Consider the following 16967-nt stretch of genomic DNA (forward strand, 5'->3'; position numbering starts at 1 on the left):
ACAATGCGACTACAGTATTTTCCCTGGCGCAGAAACACCTCCCGAAGGAACTGTTGCAGGACATGCGACTAGCTATGCCGCCATGAAAGTCGCAGAGCTGTATGTCTCACACTGCAGAATTACCAAGTCGTATTATGACGGACTCTCCGAACCGCCTCGTTCGGTCGCTTCCGGACAATCATCCAGAACATGATTGCGGTGGCGGCAGACAAGCCGTACCTGATGGGCATCAGTAATGGGATTCATCGAGCTTCGCAGTGCACGAGCGCCAATGCTGATCGGCCATAGCATCCTTCACGGGCAGCACTTACCAGGTGAAGATATACTGCATGTGGTTGTTCCTTAGGTTGACTTCGGGCGCACGACCAATTGGTATGCCCTTGGCCGCTCTATCCCACGATTCGATCAGACCCGGCGCTATAGAATGCCACGTTGATTAGCATGGGAAAGGGTGTACTGTATAGGGATATCTTATGGGGGATCTCACTCATAGTCTCTTCAATCCAGACAGGTTGACTTCCAGTAAACTCTGCCATCTGGTACACATCAGGGAAATAGAACTTCCCCTCCTCGGGCTTGTTGTCTGGCGTAAACATGTTCTTCTTCCACGGTTCCCGTAGCAGGCCCTCGACAACAACCTCCCCCTTGGGCAAGCCTAGCTCTCTATCCTTCTGATCGGCCATAGTCTTTGAGATCCAGCCTCTGTTCACCAAGATGGTGCTTTCGCCCTCTCCCCGCTCGAGCGGGGTCACGACAAAGTATCCATCTTCGCCCTCATACATGCGCGGACCGACCAGCATCTCTTGATCATGTCGGAAGTGGCCCCTAGCGTAGACACGGCGGTAATCAAACTCGGAGATCGCTTCAGGGTCAATCCGCGGCGGGAGCGGCAGCGGAGGCTTGACGAGACGGTCCTCGTATTTCGCAATCAACTTGGTCTTCCAGTCCAGACGCTGAACCTGCCAGGTGCCCAGAATAAAGGCCGTAACAGGAATTAAAGCTATACGATACCCAACCTATTAGCTCTTATTATGCGCTTGCTTATGGACAATGGCAATTTGTACCCAAAATAATGAGACCAGGTCCATGTTTCCGACCCGTGCGAACAATCCTAGATGGGTTATCGACGACTGAAATCCATCTGGGGTCATCTGCCAGCTGACGGGGACCGCTAGATTGGCGGATCTGCGGTTGTCGACTTCGCAAATGCATTGGTTGAACATTATGGCTCGGAGACAAGCCCGGACGGGGCACGATGCGAGACGACGCCCGCCATGATGCGGAGGCGGCTCTGCGCATGATTGAATTATTAAAAGACTGCATGGTTCAATTGCGGCTTCGAGAACCAGCAAAAGCAAAAAAAAGAAACGAGCGAGCTGGAACAGGAAGCCAAGATGTATGTATGTATGGGTTATCAAATGTTCTTTTCGCGGACGCAGACGGAGCAAAGCAAAGGTTACTTACTTAGCTTGGCCCGTGCGGCCCGACGATCCTCCGCCTCTGGATCATGTCATATCAGTACGTCGCTATCGAGAAGAGAGCATGTGTTGGGACAATTATCGCCCACGATGTTCTACGAGGGGCCGCTGCAGGATGGCATCGAGCTTGCTGTCCGAGAGTCAAAGCTAGTCGTCTGTTTCGTTCGAGGTTCGCATTTCCTTATTCTATCTTGGATGACTCGTGTGCGTCGTCACTAATCGATGTGGTCGTACAGATGATTCGCAAGAGAGCTCCGAATGGGAGAATGAGTATTTCGCAGATGAAGAGGTATGGTCCCTTGATTCGGTCATACATTCACGACGGACATGTTAAGCTAACAGTGAAGCAGATAACCCAATTATTGAAGGACAAGTCTGTGACTCTGCGACTGAAAGAAGGCACCCAGGAAGCTGGCTTCCTGTCGTCTTTCTGCTCGATCAGCAAATACCCTACTGTGGTAGTCGTCAAGTATGTGGGACAGAAACTGGGATTATAGAGAAATCGGAGCTAATCGACGGTTAGAAATGGCATGCTCAATGAATACATAGTGGCGGGGACGTCGAAGGATGCCTTCCGCAACCGCCTCAAGGCAGTCCTTGTAGGAAACCCTGAAACGGCAATATCCGCCCCTGCTTCGTCGGCACGCAGCGCTGGAGAGGATAATGCTGCCGCCGCCCAGCTACCATCAGCTCCATCCACTGCTGCTAGCGCTCCGCAGCCCGCGCAACCTGCGCAGTCTACACCACCTGCGCAGCCTGTAGCGCAGGAATCCAAGACGGAATCGAAACCCGAGAAGAAGGAAACGGAAACGGGACATATGGGGCCATCGAAGAGGCCCGGGCACAAAGTTTCGAATGAACAAGCAGAAAGCAGAGCACAACGGCATCGAGAGGAGCGGGAACGAGCGTCCAAGCAGGCCAAGCAGGATCAGGAGGAAGTCAAGCGCAAAGAAGCGCAATCAAAGCCCACCTCTTCGAGAACAATCAACGAAGCCGCCACACCGGCAGTAGAGCGCCCACAGCCTCGAGCACCAACACAGTACCGCCTACAGGTCCGTCTTTTCGACGGCAGCTCCGTGCGCTCTAGTTTCTCCCCAACCGATACTATCCGCGCCAATGTTCGTCCTTGGCTGGAAGAGAAGCGCACCGATGGCGATCGTCCTTACACGCTGAAGCACGTCCTAACCCCTCTTCCCAACCATACCATCTCCGTGTCCGAGGAGGAGCAAACGCTACAGGAACTTGGCCTTGGCCCGACTGCTAACCTCGTCATGGTCCCGGTACAGTCGTACACTGAGGCCTACGCCTCAGTAGCTAGCTTCCCAGTCAGAGGACTATATGCAGGCTACAACCTAGTATCTGGCGCGGTGGGCGCTGTAACCGGCACAATCGGTTCGATCTTGGGTTACGGCGGAAACCAAACCGCTCCTGGCAGTGATTCCAACAACACATCTCCACCTCCATCTCAACGACCAGGAAATGGCGCTGCGAGACCGAGAAACGGTGTTGGTCTTAATGTCCGAACGTTGAGAGACCAAAGAGATGAGCGGCGCGATAATCAATTCTACAATGGAAATCAGGTATACCGAACCATAACCCACTGGAGCAATACCAAGGGATAACATCACTGACTTTTTTTTTTTTAATGATATAGCTAAACTTTGAGCCCCGACGGGATAATGACCAACGATAAGCTCGTTCGTACGGGATGATATCTATTGCCTAAGATTGTCTTTCCGCCATTCAATGAAACTTTTGCCACACGGAGCGAGAAAGAGGACATTACCCTCTCCTTCCACCTGATACGGCAGAGGGCCGAATTATTCTTTTTTTTTGGAGTGCTTCTTTTCCTTGTATATTAATTACCGGGGAGTTTGTTTCTATGGGATACGGGATACTGGAAGTGACAATTCGATATCATTATTTCATTTTTTTTATTTGAGGCTTCTCTTTCTTTTCTTTGAATATCTCTGATTTAGGTCTGCTCGAGGAGGGCCACTAGAGGCACTCCAGGACGACTATGTAAATGGCATACTCGCTGGATATGCACGTAGTTATTCGTACAAATAAGTTGTTGACATTAGCCATCTTTGGGTAGTCCAAAAAGACAGCCGGAGATTCTCTATCGTCTTCTTTTCCTTTCGATTAGATATAAACAACAGGAGAAGGGTTCAAGTTCAGTCCATCAGATAACGCCACGCCACATATATCTCGGAAAAAGAGAGCTTAGTACTGCTTAGCGGCAGCCTGGCAAGCCTTCTATAGAGGGAATTAGCAAATCCGTCTTCATTTCGCCACTGATAAAAGGTCCAAATGGATTCATGATATTCAACGTACCAGCTGGTCCAAATACCAACCACAGATGCTCAGGTTACCCTGGTTGTCATCCATGCACTTGCGGAAGTTCTGGACGTCGGAGGCGCAGGCAGGGTTCTCCCATGCGTTGGTAGAGGCGGCGCTCTGGTACAGACCGTTGTCCATGGGCTGAGCCTGGGCGGGAGGAGCCTGCTGGGCTTCGGCGGGGGCGCTGGAGCCGCCAGAGAAGAAGCCACCGATGGCGTGGCCGATGGAAGAGCCGACGGCGACACCACTAAGGTTGAAAATATTAGTTTTTGTTTTTGTCTGATAAATCTTGTGGCACGGAAAGAGAGAAAGGGGGCATATGTATTCCTCCATGTCCCGATTCTCCGAGATATACATAGGGCTGTTTGAATCGAGTGGAGAGGCCACTTACGCAGCAGTCGAGGCCATCTGGCCGAAGAGACCGGGACCGGAGCTCTGCTGGACAACCGGGGGAGGAGGAGCCTGCTGAGCCTGAGGAGGGTGAGCGGTCGCAGAGGTCGAATGAGGCTGGTACTGCTGCTGCGCAGGAGCCGGTCTGGCGGCGGGAGCAGCAGTAGGTCTGGTAGGAGCGCTGCGCGCTGGGGTAGCGGCACCACGGCGTTGACGAGGCATGTTGAATCGGTTGTGAGAGGTGGTTGTGGAAGGGGATCGAGATGGAGAGACTGAGGTGGACAATCGAAGGACGAACGGAGTAAAGGATAACAAGCAATTCTTATAATTAGAAGGCAAAGAAAGAAGCTCAAAGTCCGAGGCGCTGGAAACTCCGCTTAGTCCCGCGGATGCAATTCGGGCCGGACATTGTTCCGGCCGCCAGCGCGGGTGCTGACTACGGCAGCCCTGATTGGCTGGAGGTCTTTCTACTATCTGTGGCTGAGCTGGACTACGGGCATTCTAGAATAATATCTTAAGTACCGATACGAGGGAATCAAGTCTAGTCTCATTCATTGACTGCTATTTCGATCGAGCTTTGCTGTTGAAACAGTAGTCATCAGACGCGGTGGCGGACCTTCGAGATAGCTCGAAGGTTGACTCATGGCACAACGCGGACCCAGCTTGCATCTCTCTCGGGCAAATCATGGCTGACAACCCTTAGCACGAGGCCAATCCTCTGTTGGCCCCATCTGAGCGACACGACATTGCAGAGTTGATTTGACCTGCTCAGCCCGAGGCGTCGAGTTTGCCATGAGGGACCGCGTGGGAATGAACTGGTCAAAATGACCGCTTCCAGATGCCTTCCCACTTGTCCTGAATAAAGACGAGGGGAACATCGAGTAAACAGTGCGGACTATCCGGTAGCAAGTCTTCCCTTCTAGACGGTGAAGACGTTCGACGTCACGCTCCATGGTGACATCTGGTATTCAGGAGAAAGGCGATCTGGGCATGGTCCAGGACATCCACAATCTTAGTCCGTAGCGACCACGCGTCGATCATCCCTTCTGCGCTGCCGTTCTCCGGGCTTTCCGCTTCTCATTCTTCTTCCGCCGTCGCTCCTTTTGAGCCTCTCGGCGCTCCTCCTTATCCTGTTGTTTCTTTGGCTTGGCTGCCTTTCCCTTTCCAGACTTTCCGTCACTACTTGTCGCGCCCTTGGTAGATTTCTGCGGTTGTGCAGGCTCAGCCGGTTCCAAACCTTCAATGACATCCTCATCATCGTCAAGGTCGTCTTTGTCAGAGTTGGATTCGGAGCTGCTCGAGTCCTCTTCTGCCTCATCCGATGGCTTCTTATCAGCGGACGCGCTCTTCTTGGCCAGTAGCTTAGCCTTGAGTTGCGCGAGTGCCTTCTCTTTGGCTTCTCTTTCGGCGCGTTCCAGATCGTATTTGTCGTTTCCGGCCTGTGCCAAGTTAGCGAGTGTCGCGTAAAACAGGAAGAGAGAGATAAAGACTCACCAAACCATGCTTGATAAAACGCCCGGCGGCCTGCTTGTCAAGAGTCATGGTGCGCTCTTCCGGCTCCGTCTCCAGCGCCTTGATCTTCTCGAAATACTGTTTTACTCTGGTCAGTTCGCGGAACACTGGGTGCTCCTTAGCATTGACTCCATGAAGACGTAAGTAAGCTGTAGTAAAGTTAGTACGCGACCTTCTTCTCAACAGCGGCCGACAGACGTACAGAAAATCAATGATTCGAGCGTGTAGGTGATCAGCACATGGAGTTTGGCCCGGTCCATGACAGGCAACTTCCTGGAGGTGTCGGCCAACGGACGCTTGAGGAGAGGTTGGAGGACCTCCTCCAGGTCGTCAACATTTTCCTCGAGTCGGTCGAGCAGCGGGATTAAATCAGCGGACTCCATGCTGGGCTGGTTGCAGGCGCGAGGAAAATGATGAAGTTGCGAAGCGTGACAATCTTTCTGCTTGTCGATCTTTTTGCGGGCGGTGAGTGAGCATGGCGAATCAGTGCTGGTAATTCTTCTGGTATCGTATCCGGTATCCAAATTACGTATCGCCGAGCTTCGACATCATCTTTCCAACAAGCTGATGCGATAGAGCTCGGGAGCTACTAACGGTCCATCTCAAGCCCCTCAGAGCATTGGCAGGATTACAGGGAGCTCTCTCAGAGAAGCTCATAATCACTACATAATGCAAACTTAAGTTCGTCATTGCTCACCGTCAAGCTTCCGGCTGCATTGCTCGATCACTGAACCTCTTTCCCTGGGATCCTTCCTCACCACCGTCCAAAGTGTCTCACACACGGTTCGGCCGTCCGCTATTGCGGATTGGACTGATATTCACGCCAGAGCGTGAGACATGTACCTTCCGCAGCTTTAGACTTGGCTGCTGGGCCGCCAGTCGATCCATATCCAGTGGCCCAGTGCGCAAATCATGGATGCAAGATGTGGACGAGATAGCACGAGAAACAGAGAAGCGGCGGCTGTCCGGACGAATACATATCATTGGAATGGGAAACATCGGTACATTTGTCGCACATTCCCTAGCACGAGGAACATCGCCGCCCCCGATCACACTGCTATTGCATAACACAGATTTCTACCGGCTGTGGTTGGAAATGAAAGGATGCTTATCGGTCAGCTCCAATGGTTTGGACGATATTCGAACGGGTTTTGATATCAACGTCCTTCACGACGATACGTGGTACTCGCTCCCGTACTGGGACGAGTCTCGACCACGAGAGCTTCCGAGCAACAGTGACACGGCTTCAGAGAAGGAGATCGAAGAACAAATCACCCAGTCTGCGCAAGATGACGAGAAGATCGAATGTCTGATCGTGACAGTCAAGGCTCCTCAGACAGTCAAGGCTCTGAAGTCTGTCAGCCACCGCTTGACGCCAGAGTCAACCGTATTATTCCTTCAGAACGGCATGGGAATAATCGACGAGGTCAACGAGAAAGTCTTTCCGCATCCGTACGAACGGCCTAATTACATGCTGGGCATCATCTCCCACGGACTCTTCCGCCAGGTGCCTTTCAAAGTCGCCCATGCTGGGATCGGGACCACCATCCTCAGTCCAGTCCCCTCCCGCGCGCTCACCGCAGCGGAGAAGCAAGGTCATGATTGGGCTCCGTCGACGAAATATCTCCTCCGTACACTCACCTTGACTCCGCCTCTGGTCGCTGTGGCTGAGACTCCCACCGCGCTCTTGCAATATCAGCTCGAGAAGCTTGCCATGAATGCGGTAATCAATCCGCTCACTGTCCTCATGGACTGCGAGAATGGCGAACTCCTCTACAACTATGCTATCACACGTGCTATGCGTTTGTTACTTATCGAGATTTCAACTGTCATCTGCAGTCTACCCGAGCTGCAAGGAGTACCAGGCGTTCAGAACAGGTTCGCTCCTGACCGTCTGCGGCATATGGCTGTGCAACTGGCGCAGAAAACAGCCAAGAACACAAGCTCGATGTTGCAGGACGTACGAAGGGGCCAGGAGACTGAGATCGAGTACATCAATGGATATATCATCCGGCGCGGAGAGGAGTTAGGCATCAAGTGTGCGGTGAATTATATGATCAAGCAGCTGGTCATTGCGAAGAACGATATTGATAATCTGCGACAGGCGGGCGCCGTTCCGTTTGATCTTTCGGGGTTGGAGAACGAGGATTGAATAGTTTTTCTAATCTCCATTGGTCAGGCTCCCTTTCTAGTTTGATATCTTGTATATACATACATGATCATTTTTCTTCATGTTCGGTTAGAAATACACAGTCAACAGATGGTATACCTTACCTTACTCTTTTCTGTGCTACCTCCCATCTATCTATATTTCCTTTCCAACCTGGAAATAATCTGACGCCAACCATCCACCAAAAAGAAACAAAAGGAAAAAAAAAAAAGCCCCTACCTCATACTCTCCAACGCACTCTCACACAACCCCCTAATCTGCCTCCATCTCCCCAACACCACATCCAACTTCTCTCTGTCTTCCTTAATTTCTCCCTCCTTCTTCTCATTTTCAATGCTTCTCTCCAAAATCCCAATCGTCTCCTCAGCCTCTTTCCGATACCGTCCTATCCACGCCCTGACCACCGTACTCGTCTTCTTGGGACTCACTCCCCGCGTCGACTGGCCCTGGACATAGCTCCGCCAGTCCTTTGCGGGAAGGTACTTCAGACAGGCAGCGACTTCGGTTCGGAAACATGGGCCGGTGGGTGTTAGTTGGTAGTTGCTGTTTGGGAGAGGGGTTTATGTTAGTAATAAATCTAGTTCCTTTAAATTGATGCCAAAGGGTGGGGAGGGGTTGCGGAAGGGAATCACGAACCCATAATACTGATGAAGTTTCAACTGTTCGATACTTGATGCGTTGAGGTCTCTGAAAATGATGTCGTCGAGATATATAGCGTCAGAGTTGTTGGTGGGGAGATAGAAGCCGTCTATTATTTTTCATGTTAGTTAATCATCAGACTGAGATGAAATGTAGGTTTGGTTTGGTTTAATGGGCTTACATTCTGTTAGGAGAAAGTCATTTGGATGAGGACCGTAGCTCATGTATATTTCTTCTCCTTTGTCTGTATTATCCGGTCTTGACTTAGTTTTGTTCCTGGATGATGATGATGAAGAAGAAGTCTAGAGTTGAATGATTACGTACCATAATGTTTTGTAGCTCTGAATGTGTACGCCTCGCCATCGAATACAACATCACACTTCCCAGAAACATCAGAAATGAATTAAAAACAAAGGAGAGAAAGAGAACAACTCACCGCCTCATCCGAATGATTAAAATAATCCGCAAAAGGCACCAACGCCATAGCATCATTATTATCTTCCGGCGGATCCTCATCCGGCATAAGATAGTAAAAACTCCTCGTATTGACAATGAGCCAGAAATACAAGTATGTTTCCCGATCCGTATCTGGAAAGACGGCACGCACACTATCCCATGCATCTTGGAACCTTTTCTCCATTTCCGGGAGGAGGTTCTGATGATTCGTCTTGTACGGTTCGTCTAGGGTTTTCTTGCGGATTGTGTTCCATTGGCCTGAAATAGAGGGTGGTAGGAGCACTTCTGGGGTTGGGGATAGCGTGTTAGCGGATGGGGAGCGTAGATGCTCTGGCCAGAGTAGGGGCATGCTATCTGCAAAGTCCTGTCGGGTGGGCCAGACGGCTTGCCAAAGGGTGTATTTCTCTAGGAGGTTGGGGTCTCCGTGTGTGAGAAAGGCAGCGAGGAGGCCATGGACGGAGATGCCGTCGAGGAATTTGTTGACGAATGATGGAGGGATGGAGTCAATGGTATACATAGCCTTTAGGGGGACTTGGACCATGATTTCTCCCTCCTTTTTACGTTCGAATCGGGGGAGTATGTTAGCGTTGGCGTTCAAAAATCAAAGAATGGATTGGGATTGATTGAGAGATTTAAGTATTGCGTACTTCGATATCTCTGGTGGCTATCATCCCCAGGCCTCGTCCGGGAAATCGAGCTGGTGCCACGCCGTTGATTTTGGCTCCTTGGGATATAACCCATTCTGTGAACGCAAGGTGATTGTCCCCTGGAGCTGACATGTTTCCAGCTGGCTTGTAGGCTTCTTAATGGGCCAATTATGCCTTCAAACTGCGGGATCTAATTCGTGTCTCTGCTTAGCACGATGTTTCGTACTGCAGTCAGAACATGTGCTGATGATATCCAACTCTTCTCGTCTTAAAAGGAGCTTAAATTGTATATGAGATCCACTTTCCGCGAATCTATAGATGACCAAAATTGGATGAAATAATTGATATAATAAAATGTAAAAGGTATTCTTTCTACTTGACCGACAGACATTAGGTAAGCAGCGTAGTTCACTAACTAGTTAACTAGTCAACTTCACTAACTTGAATGAGTATCATCCATCTACCTCCAGGGCTGGGCATAGTTATGCATACTTGACTCTGTGTGCCCATAAAGACCGCCTACGCAACAGAGCTTCCTACTGGATTTAGTTAAGTACTCCAAGCTCCGGAGCCCCAGAGCTTCCGCGACAGACCATCCACTCCGCCTGGACGTACTTCTACATCCACCGCATTATTCTCCCAAAGCCATGCTCAGCATTGGCACCGGGATACATTCGCAATGCCGGTGCTACTAAGGCACGTCCCGCTCCGGGCATTGACCGCCTCGACTCCTTCAATTGCAGCTCCTATCGCCCTCCGATCGTTTTCCGTCCTCAACCGTCCGCCGCCCAACTATCCGGGTCATGTCCCGTTGACGTTCGTTGAGCGGAGCGCTCTCGCGGTCGGTTCGGCCGTGGGATCATTGCTGAACCCATATCGAGGAGGTATTAACTATGCTAGCTTTATCTATTCATCAATTGAAAGTCCGAACTGAATAAAATGGCTGATTCCACTCCACTACTCTATCTACAGACCTGATCGCAGCCCTAGGCGAAGCCACCGCAACACCCTACTTCATCTACCGTCTCCGCGACGCCATGCTCTCGAACCCAACCGGACGACGCATCCTCCGTGACCGTCCGCGCCTCACCTCCGAAACCCTTTCTCTTGCCCACCTCCGCACCCTACCCGAGAACACCGTCGGCCGGACCTACGCCGCGTGGCTGGATCGCGAGGGCGTCTCGCCAGACACCCGCAGCAGCGTACAGTACATCGATGACGAAGAATGCGCATACGTCATGCAGCGATATCGCGAGAGTCATGACTTCTACCACGCCGTCACGGGTCTACCGACTATGGTGGAGGGCGAGTTGGCGCTGAAGGCGTTCGAGTTCCTCAATACTCTCATCCCGATGACCGGGTTAAGTCTGTTTGCGCTGATGCGGCTGAAGCCTGCAGAGCGGGAGAGGTTCTTCGCGCTGCATTTGCCGTGGGCGGTGCGGAGTGGATTGGCGAGTGAGGAGCTCATCAATGTGTATTGGGAAGAGGTGCTGGAGAAGGATGTGGATGAGTTGCGGGCGGAACTGAATATCGAGAAGCCGCCGGATCTGAGGCAGATTCGGAAGATGATGCGACAGCAGCAGAAGAGGGAGAAGGAGATGCAGGAAAAGAAGAAGGCTGCGGGATGGAGTTGAGGGACTGGTTCCTTGTAGGAAGAGGGATTGTAACATTTTATACATTATAACGGATTAAGAAATGAACTAGTACTGTTTTTTGTTGGTTCATTATTTCTTTTGTTTCCCTTTTTTTCTTTAGCCTCGTGAATGCAACAATCCGTACAGCGGAGAAATCCCTCGTGGGTCAAAAAAAAATATAATATAGAAGAATATAGAGCACATACATAAAACGGACGCTAGAGTAAAATTTTTGATCATCATCCATAGCATGAATAGCCCTCCATAGAACTCAACCCTCCAGTCGAAATCACAAATAGCAAATCTGCAAGCCGGCGCTCACAAATCCAACAGATCGTCGTCATCATCCCAACCGCCCTTCCGACGATTAATCACAATCTTCTGTTCCTCTTCACGCTGGTTCTCCGCGACCGCATTCAGAAGTTCCTTGAGCTGGTCTTCGGTGACTTTCTGCCGTAGCTGGCCGGTCTGGGCGAGCATGATGAGTCGATTTTCGACGTCGGTGGCGCGCGATTCCTTGACGAGGCGGATTCGACCGAGCCGGTCGGCAGCGGCGGGTTCGAGGATCTGGTTTAGGATGGCGGCGCGACGTTCTGGTAGTGGTGGTTAGAGTGGTGGATGTTGAGAGAAAGGGATATGTAGGGAGGTGGAGGGGATGTTGAAGGGAGAATAGGTAGGTAGGTACCTTCGGCGGCTTGTCTGTTGGAGAGTGTCGGGGTTAGCTCCTTGCTATCTTGTTATAGTAATCCCGAATCAAGAGAATAATGGACGAGGACAGTTTATTCAGCCTGAAAGAGGGCAAACTCACTGTCTCTGCTCATCTTGACCGGATCCTCCAGCTGGACTTCCTCGTGCACCGGCCTGCTGTTGCAGCTGCGCCAGACGGGCTCTTCTGATCTATACCAAATTCCAAACCGTTAATCACCGCTAGCGCGATCGAAGGGAGGAGAACTCACCTCCTCAAGCTCAGCGTCCGCCATTGTTGGCTAATTTTCTCCAGATCGCGTGGTCTTGTTCGATGACTTTTGGCGTTCGAAGTATTAACTAGTGTGCGGAGTACCAAGTCCGGATTCTCTAGGAACTGGTTGACCGTGTATATCACCTGATCCTTGCTGCAAGGAAATCTAGGATATTGAGAAAAAGAATCACAGAACAAGAAGATACCTATAGCGATCAATGTAGTACTCTACAGTCTACAGACACCATCGGCCAATTTTACCCAAAAAGACGGTTTCCCCCACTTGGCAGCCTGAGGCGACAATGGCTCTCAATGTGCGGGGCGACAGTCCGACGCCTTGACCACCGCTCAAGACGGCAGTTGACCTGTGCCCGAGAACGATGGGATCTGATCTTTCAGGGGTACGCGACTTAGTCTGCGCATGGGCAGTGTTTCTAAGAATATTCCAAGGAAAAAAAAATACTAACAGTTATACTCGTAATAATATGCTAGTTGCTAGTGACACGGGGAGAAACAGGTAAATCGTACAGTAGTTTCAAGACCAACGATGATCCTCTGGCATGGCGTCAGCGAATGCTACGCGTCGATCCTCCTGGCTTCATCAGCTGCGCGGTATACGAGCCATTGCGGCCCAGTAGTAACGAGCATTGGTTGCCCTGGTGTTACTCTGCGACTTTGTGACGATCTTAGATAGTAGTGTATCTAGAGCAGAAGCAGCTCTCAGAAGAGGTAGTAGTGTGTATCCCTTCCTGGTCGATGGTTTCCATACGCATCGAGAAGCTTGGCTTCTACCGCGCCGGGCTTTGAGCACACCAGAGAAGCTGGGACGATCAAGTTTCCTGATAACTCACCGGCACTATCCGTCGACTTGTTTCGAGTTCTGTCTAAGATTAGCAGCGTGAAGAAACTGCCGGAGAGAGTCCTTGCATGATCCAAAGCTGGGCGCGGCCGTTATGAAGCCTAATCTGCGTCAGCCACCCGCGAGAGGAATGTGACGACACGTGGGATGAGATCACCATTGATGAATATACTGTTTGCGACGGAATCTCGAGGATGAATTGATTCTTATGGTACTCTGATTATTATTATTATTATCTATCTGGTAATCCAAGAATCCAATTAATCCAATTAATTAATTGATCAATTCTGCCGTCCTCTTACGTCGATGGCTCTCCACCCCGGGCATCATGTGACCTCCCAGGGCGGCAAGCGGGCCAACCGGATCCCGATCTGGCCAGGAAAGAACGAGCTGCCAGCAAAAGGCAACCGCCAAAGTCACCGAGGCCATCTCCTCACTTCATCACGATCCTTACTCTTACTTCCTCTCTCTCTCCCCTCTCTCTCTCTGTCATCTCCCTGTTCCCCTCACCCACCAGAACGAGAGGTCGACGGCTGAACGGCTCCATTGACGCTGGAAGTTCACCCTCTCTCTCCGTCGAGGTATCTGTCTTTCATTCTGCCTATCTCGCCTATCTGCGAATGCGTCTCATTCGCTGTGATCTGTGACCTCAACGCCAACACCCGTTCGCGGGTACGACGCACATGGCCTCTTCCTTCTGACCCAATGCACCAACCGCCTTGTTCTGTGAGGTTTACCAGTTGACGGGTCTCGCTTGACCACCGTGACGACTCCTCGACCCCAATTGCGTGATATACGCCCGCAGACGCAGCTCAGTAGAACGGTTGCTTCCACCGCGGACGACGGTTGTCCCCCCCATCATGGCGGAGTGAGTCGTCAACATCTTCCCCCCCATTTCCGTTGTCGCTCGTCCTTCCTATACGCGGGTCAGGACGAGCGCTTGGGGTCTTGAGTGCTGATATCATCGCAATAGTCTTATTTCTCTATACTCTCATTCACACTATCGCTTCATATCACCTTCCAGGATGACGTCTCGTCCTAGTCACCAGAGATCAGCCTCGTCCGGCACCAGATCCGTGTCCCCGGGGAAATCAGTTACCAAAGCCAAATCGACCAACGCCCTATCCGACCTCAGCAGCAAGTTCACGAGGTCGACCTCAAACCCAAAGATCGAGGAGTTTCCAGAGAGCAACTTGAACACGCTGAGAGATCCACGCCTCGCGAGTACTTCGGATCTGTCGGAGACATCAACGTCGGCTCCCCATCACCCGGACCTGAGCAATGAAGTCGCCGCTTTGAGTGTCAAGCTTATCCAGGCGATCAACAACCAGACCACGTTGGACGACACGCTGGCGGAAACCCGCCAGCAACTAGAGAATGCACAGAGCAAGATTACAGAGCTCCAGACGGCGAACGATAAATACCGCAAAGACATCACGGACGAAGTGCTGGTCAAAAAGTCCGACGTCGACTATGAGATTCTACGCCTGAAAGCCTCCTTGGCGGAGGAGCGTGCCCAGCGTGCTCTGGCCGACAGAGCCAAGAAGAACATCGAGCAAGAACTCGAGACTCTGACAGCGGCCCTCTTCGAAGAGGCCAACAAGGTGAGTTTTCAACTGATAAGCACCAACGTCCAGTCTAGGCCTAGGCTGACGAGGACTATTTAGATGGTGTCTGCAGCCAAGCAGGAACGGGAAGCTGTGGAAAAGAAAAATGAGCAGTTACGATCACAGATAAAGGACATGGAGAATCTCATGGCCTCTCAACAACAACAACTCGCAGAGTTGAAGAGCGTGATGCAAGGAATGGGCAGTGTTCGTGATGAAGCCGATACTCTTACCATTGCCTCTACCGCTCCATCTTCGCCGTGCGTCACCCAGCAATCCCTCGCCGGTATCAGTCGACTGCGTGAAACCCCGAGCTTTTCGCCTATTACTCCAGTCTCTATGGACCTCTCACCGGGCCCCTCCACCAGCTTCCCTAACCTGATCAAGACCGTGTGCCGTACGGACGTGCAAGCGTACGATGACTTCCGCGATCTGCTGAATCACTCCACGAACTCGAAACCTCCCAGCCGGGCTGCCAGTGGATCGTACGCTGGCCTGAATGTGATGGGGTTGGCCAGCTTAGCCGGCCATAGCATTTCTCCAAACCCTTCTTTCGGATTGCAGGGGTCAATATCCCAAAGTCACTCACCGAATTCAAGTGCTTCTTCCCCACAACCTTCCAGTGCTCATATCCCACTGAAGGAGACCAGATTCTACAAGCGAGCTCTAACGGAAGACATTGAGCCGACTTTGAGGCTCGATATGGCTCCTGGCATCTCCTGGCTTACACGCCGCAGTGTTCTCAGTAGTATTTGCGAAGGTTCACTGGTCGTGGAGCCCATGCCGCCCGCATCTTTGAAGTATGCATTTCCCTGTTCTCTCTGCGGCGAACGGAGGAAGGGTACTGAGAATGAGAGAACTCATCGATTCCGAACTTCTGACAGTGAGACCGCTCAGCGGTATCCACTGTGCGTGCTCTGTCTCGAGAAGGTGCGCTCATGCTGTGACTTCACCGGCTATCTGCGTCTCATCCTTGACGGGCATATCCGCGTAAGTGACGCGGAGGATGAGAAGGAAGCTTGGGAAGAGACCATCCGCTTAAGGGAAAGGATGTTCTGGTCGAGGATCGGCGGAGGCGTGGTACCGACGTTTACCACCGCGGCGTCGAGTCCTGAGAAGACTTCTCCGGATCAGGACTCCTTGGCCCCGGCTGAGGACAATGGTGAATCCGGAGACCATTCATCTATGAGGCTTCGGCGATGCTCCATCTCCGAAAGCGTAATAGTGAAAGACAGCAAGGAGACCTCCGATGAGTCTGAAGATCCTTTCCATTCTGGCGCCAAGAGAGCCTCCATCGGCACCACAATCATCTCGCAGGTCGAGATTGAAGAGGTCCGACATGAGGACATGAAGGAGGAAGACGTGAAGGACGATATTCAGGTTTCAGAGAAGGTCGACTCTCAAGCTGAACAAGTTCAGGAAGCGGATACACAACCGAATCATCTTGCTTCGGATGAGAAACACACAGAGGTGCATTCAGCGCGGATTCCCGTCTCTGAAACAGAGCCAGAAGCATCTCAGGATCGTCCCTCTACTCCACCACTCAAGGGTGATGCGGAGACCGCACCCAGGCTCACAGTTAGTATCCCTGGATCATTCGACTGACAGAGAACCACGTTCCATGTCTAACCGATTCATGAACACGTGTCATGAATATCATCATCGATACCCGTTTCCGAAGGGTCCGCCGAAACGGGACGCTTCATGCGTCTTTACCCTTCTTTATTGCATATAACTTCTGTTGTAATTATCATGGCATGGTTCCGCAGGATACTCGGGTTCCTTTCACTTCCAGAGCACTTTGCTCGTCTGTATTATTACCCCGACATTTTGCGTCACTACTATATAATAATACCCGCACCGTCTTTTGTGATGTTTATGGATGGTCTTACTGTCGCGTTTTGTTTTTCTCAAATCAGCGAAGTTGTTCGATTGAGGCTTCTCTCACTGGTTCTGCCGGGAAAGGAGCCTCCTTCTCCAGACGGACGTCATCCTGATCTGTCTTTTTTGGCCGTTCGAGGCGTCTACCGCTGGAGTATATCTTGTTGCTTGTTTCTGTGATTTTTTCTCGGTGAATGCGAATGTCAGCATCCCCCATACATATTATCGCGATATCACACTATTTTGACTCGTGCATATTGTCTTTTTCCCTGTTTACTTATGCGGAGCTTCTCTTTTCTTGTCTTTCGTTACTATTTATTGCTCCCCTTTCTGCTTGGGAGACAAAAACTACTAAACGCTGTTAATGCCGCATGGAAATAGATCTTATATAGT

The 16967-nt window shown here is 51.2% G+C and overlaps 9 protein-coding genes across 9 annotated transcripts; 4 read left to right on the forward strand and 5 right to left on the reverse strand.

Moving 5' to 3' along the window:
* Positions 1-119: 119 nt before the first annotated feature.
* C8Q69DRAFT_502443 (putative COX1 assembly protein Shy1) lies at positions 120-1299 on the reverse strand (the record flags this gene model as incomplete). The annotated part of the gene is made up of 4 exons (XM_028632395.1): positions 120-219; positions 312-417; positions 488-1000; positions 1065-1299. The coding sequence occupies 4 exons, from the start codon at positions 1297-1299 to the stop codon at positions 120-122; spliced, it is 954 nt and encodes a 317-aa protein (XP_028488537.1).
* Positions 1300-1568: 269 nt separating this feature from the next.
* Positions 1569-3100, forward strand: C8Q69DRAFT_502444 (UBX domain-containing protein; the record flags this gene model as incomplete). Its single annotated transcript, XM_028632396.1, has 4 exons — positions 1569-1647; positions 1715-1767; positions 1829-1947; positions 2002-3100. The coding sequence occupies 4 exons, from the start codon at positions 1569-1571 to the stop codon at positions 3098-3100; spliced, it is 1350 nt and encodes a 449-aa protein (XP_028488538.1).
* Positions 3101-3704: 604 nt separating this feature from the next.
* Positions 3705-4433, reverse strand: C8Q69DRAFT_440015 (hypothetical protein; the record flags this gene model as incomplete). The annotated part of the gene is made up of 3 exons (XM_028628613.1): positions 3705-3737; positions 3816-4068; positions 4213-4433. 3 exons carry the CDS (start codon positions 4431-4433, stop codon positions 3705-3707), a joined length of 507 nt encoding a protein of 168 aa, XP_028488539.1.
* An 815-nt stretch (positions 4434-5248) lies between these two features.
* C8Q69DRAFT_440016 (putative exosome-associated protein) lies at positions 5249-6106 on the reverse strand (the record flags this gene model as incomplete). The annotated part of the gene is made up of 3 exons (XM_028628614.1): positions 5249-5650; positions 5706-5872; positions 5926-6106. 3 exons carry the CDS (start codon positions 6104-6106, stop codon positions 5249-5251), a joined length of 750 nt encoding a protein of 249 aa, XP_028488540.1.
* Positions 6107-6526: 420 nt separating this feature from the next.
* Positions 6527-8282, forward strand: C8Q69DRAFT_3454 (putative 2-dehydropantoate 2-reductase). The gene has a single exon (XM_028627557.1). It carries the CDS (start codon positions 6640-6642, stop codon positions 7873-7875), a length of 1236 nt encoding a protein of 411 aa, XP_028488541.1. The 5' UTR covers positions 6527-6639; the 3' UTR covers positions 7876-8282.
* C8Q69DRAFT_3445 (hypothetical protein) lies at positions 7992-10067 on the reverse strand. Its single transcript, XM_028627555.1, has 6 exons — positions 9636-10067; positions 8969-9541; positions 8857-8911; positions 8714-8776; positions 8530-8641; positions 7992-8436 (listed from the first exon to the last, which is right to left on the reverse strand). Exons 1-6 carry the CDS (start codon positions 9765-9767, stop codon positions 8109-8111), a joined length of 1263 nt encoding a protein of 420 aa, XP_028488542.1. The 5' UTR covers positions 9768-10067; the 3' UTR covers positions 7992-8108.
* A 38-nt stretch (positions 10068-10105) lies between these two features.
* C8Q69DRAFT_3689 (ubiquinone biosynthesis protein coq4, mitochondrial) lies at positions 10106-11428 on the forward strand. The gene is made up of 2 exons (XM_028627582.1): positions 10106-10519; positions 10608-11428. The coding sequence occupies exons 1-2, from the start codon at positions 10315-10317 to the stop codon at positions 11267-11269; spliced, it is 867 nt and encodes a 288-aa protein (XP_028488543.1). The 5' UTR covers positions 10106-10314; the 3' UTR covers positions 11270-11428.
* A 159-nt stretch (positions 11429-11587) lies between these two features.
* Positions 11588-12249, reverse strand: C8Q69DRAFT_440020 (putative dsDNA-binding protein PDCD5; the record flags this gene model as incomplete). Its single annotated transcript, XM_028628615.1, has 4 exons — positions 11588-11862; positions 11955-11998; positions 12078-12166; positions 12226-12249. The coding sequence occupies 4 exons, from the start codon at positions 12247-12249 to the stop codon at positions 11588-11590; spliced, it is 432 nt and encodes a 143-aa protein (XP_028488544.1).
* Positions 12250-14031: 1782 nt separating this feature from the next.
* On the forward strand, positions 14032-16453 carry C8Q69DRAFT_3513 (GDP/GTP exchange factor Sec2p family protein). The gene is made up of 2 exons (XM_028627564.1): positions 14032-14690; positions 14754-16453. Exons 1-2 carry the CDS (start codon positions 14112-14114, stop codon positions 16296-16298), a joined length of 2124 nt encoding a protein of 707 aa, XP_028488545.1. The 5' UTR covers positions 14032-14111; the 3' UTR covers positions 16299-16453.
* Positions 16454-16967: the final 514 nt, after the last annotated feature.

The sequence above is a fragment of the Paecilomyces variotii genome, assembly GCF_004022145.1.
Source record: "Paecilomyces variotii strain CBS 101075 chromosome Unknown C8Q69scaffold_1, whole genome shotgun sequence".
NCBI lineage: Eukaryota > Fungi > Ascomycota > Eurotiomycetes > Eurotiales > Thermoascaceae > Paecilomyces > Paecilomyces variotii.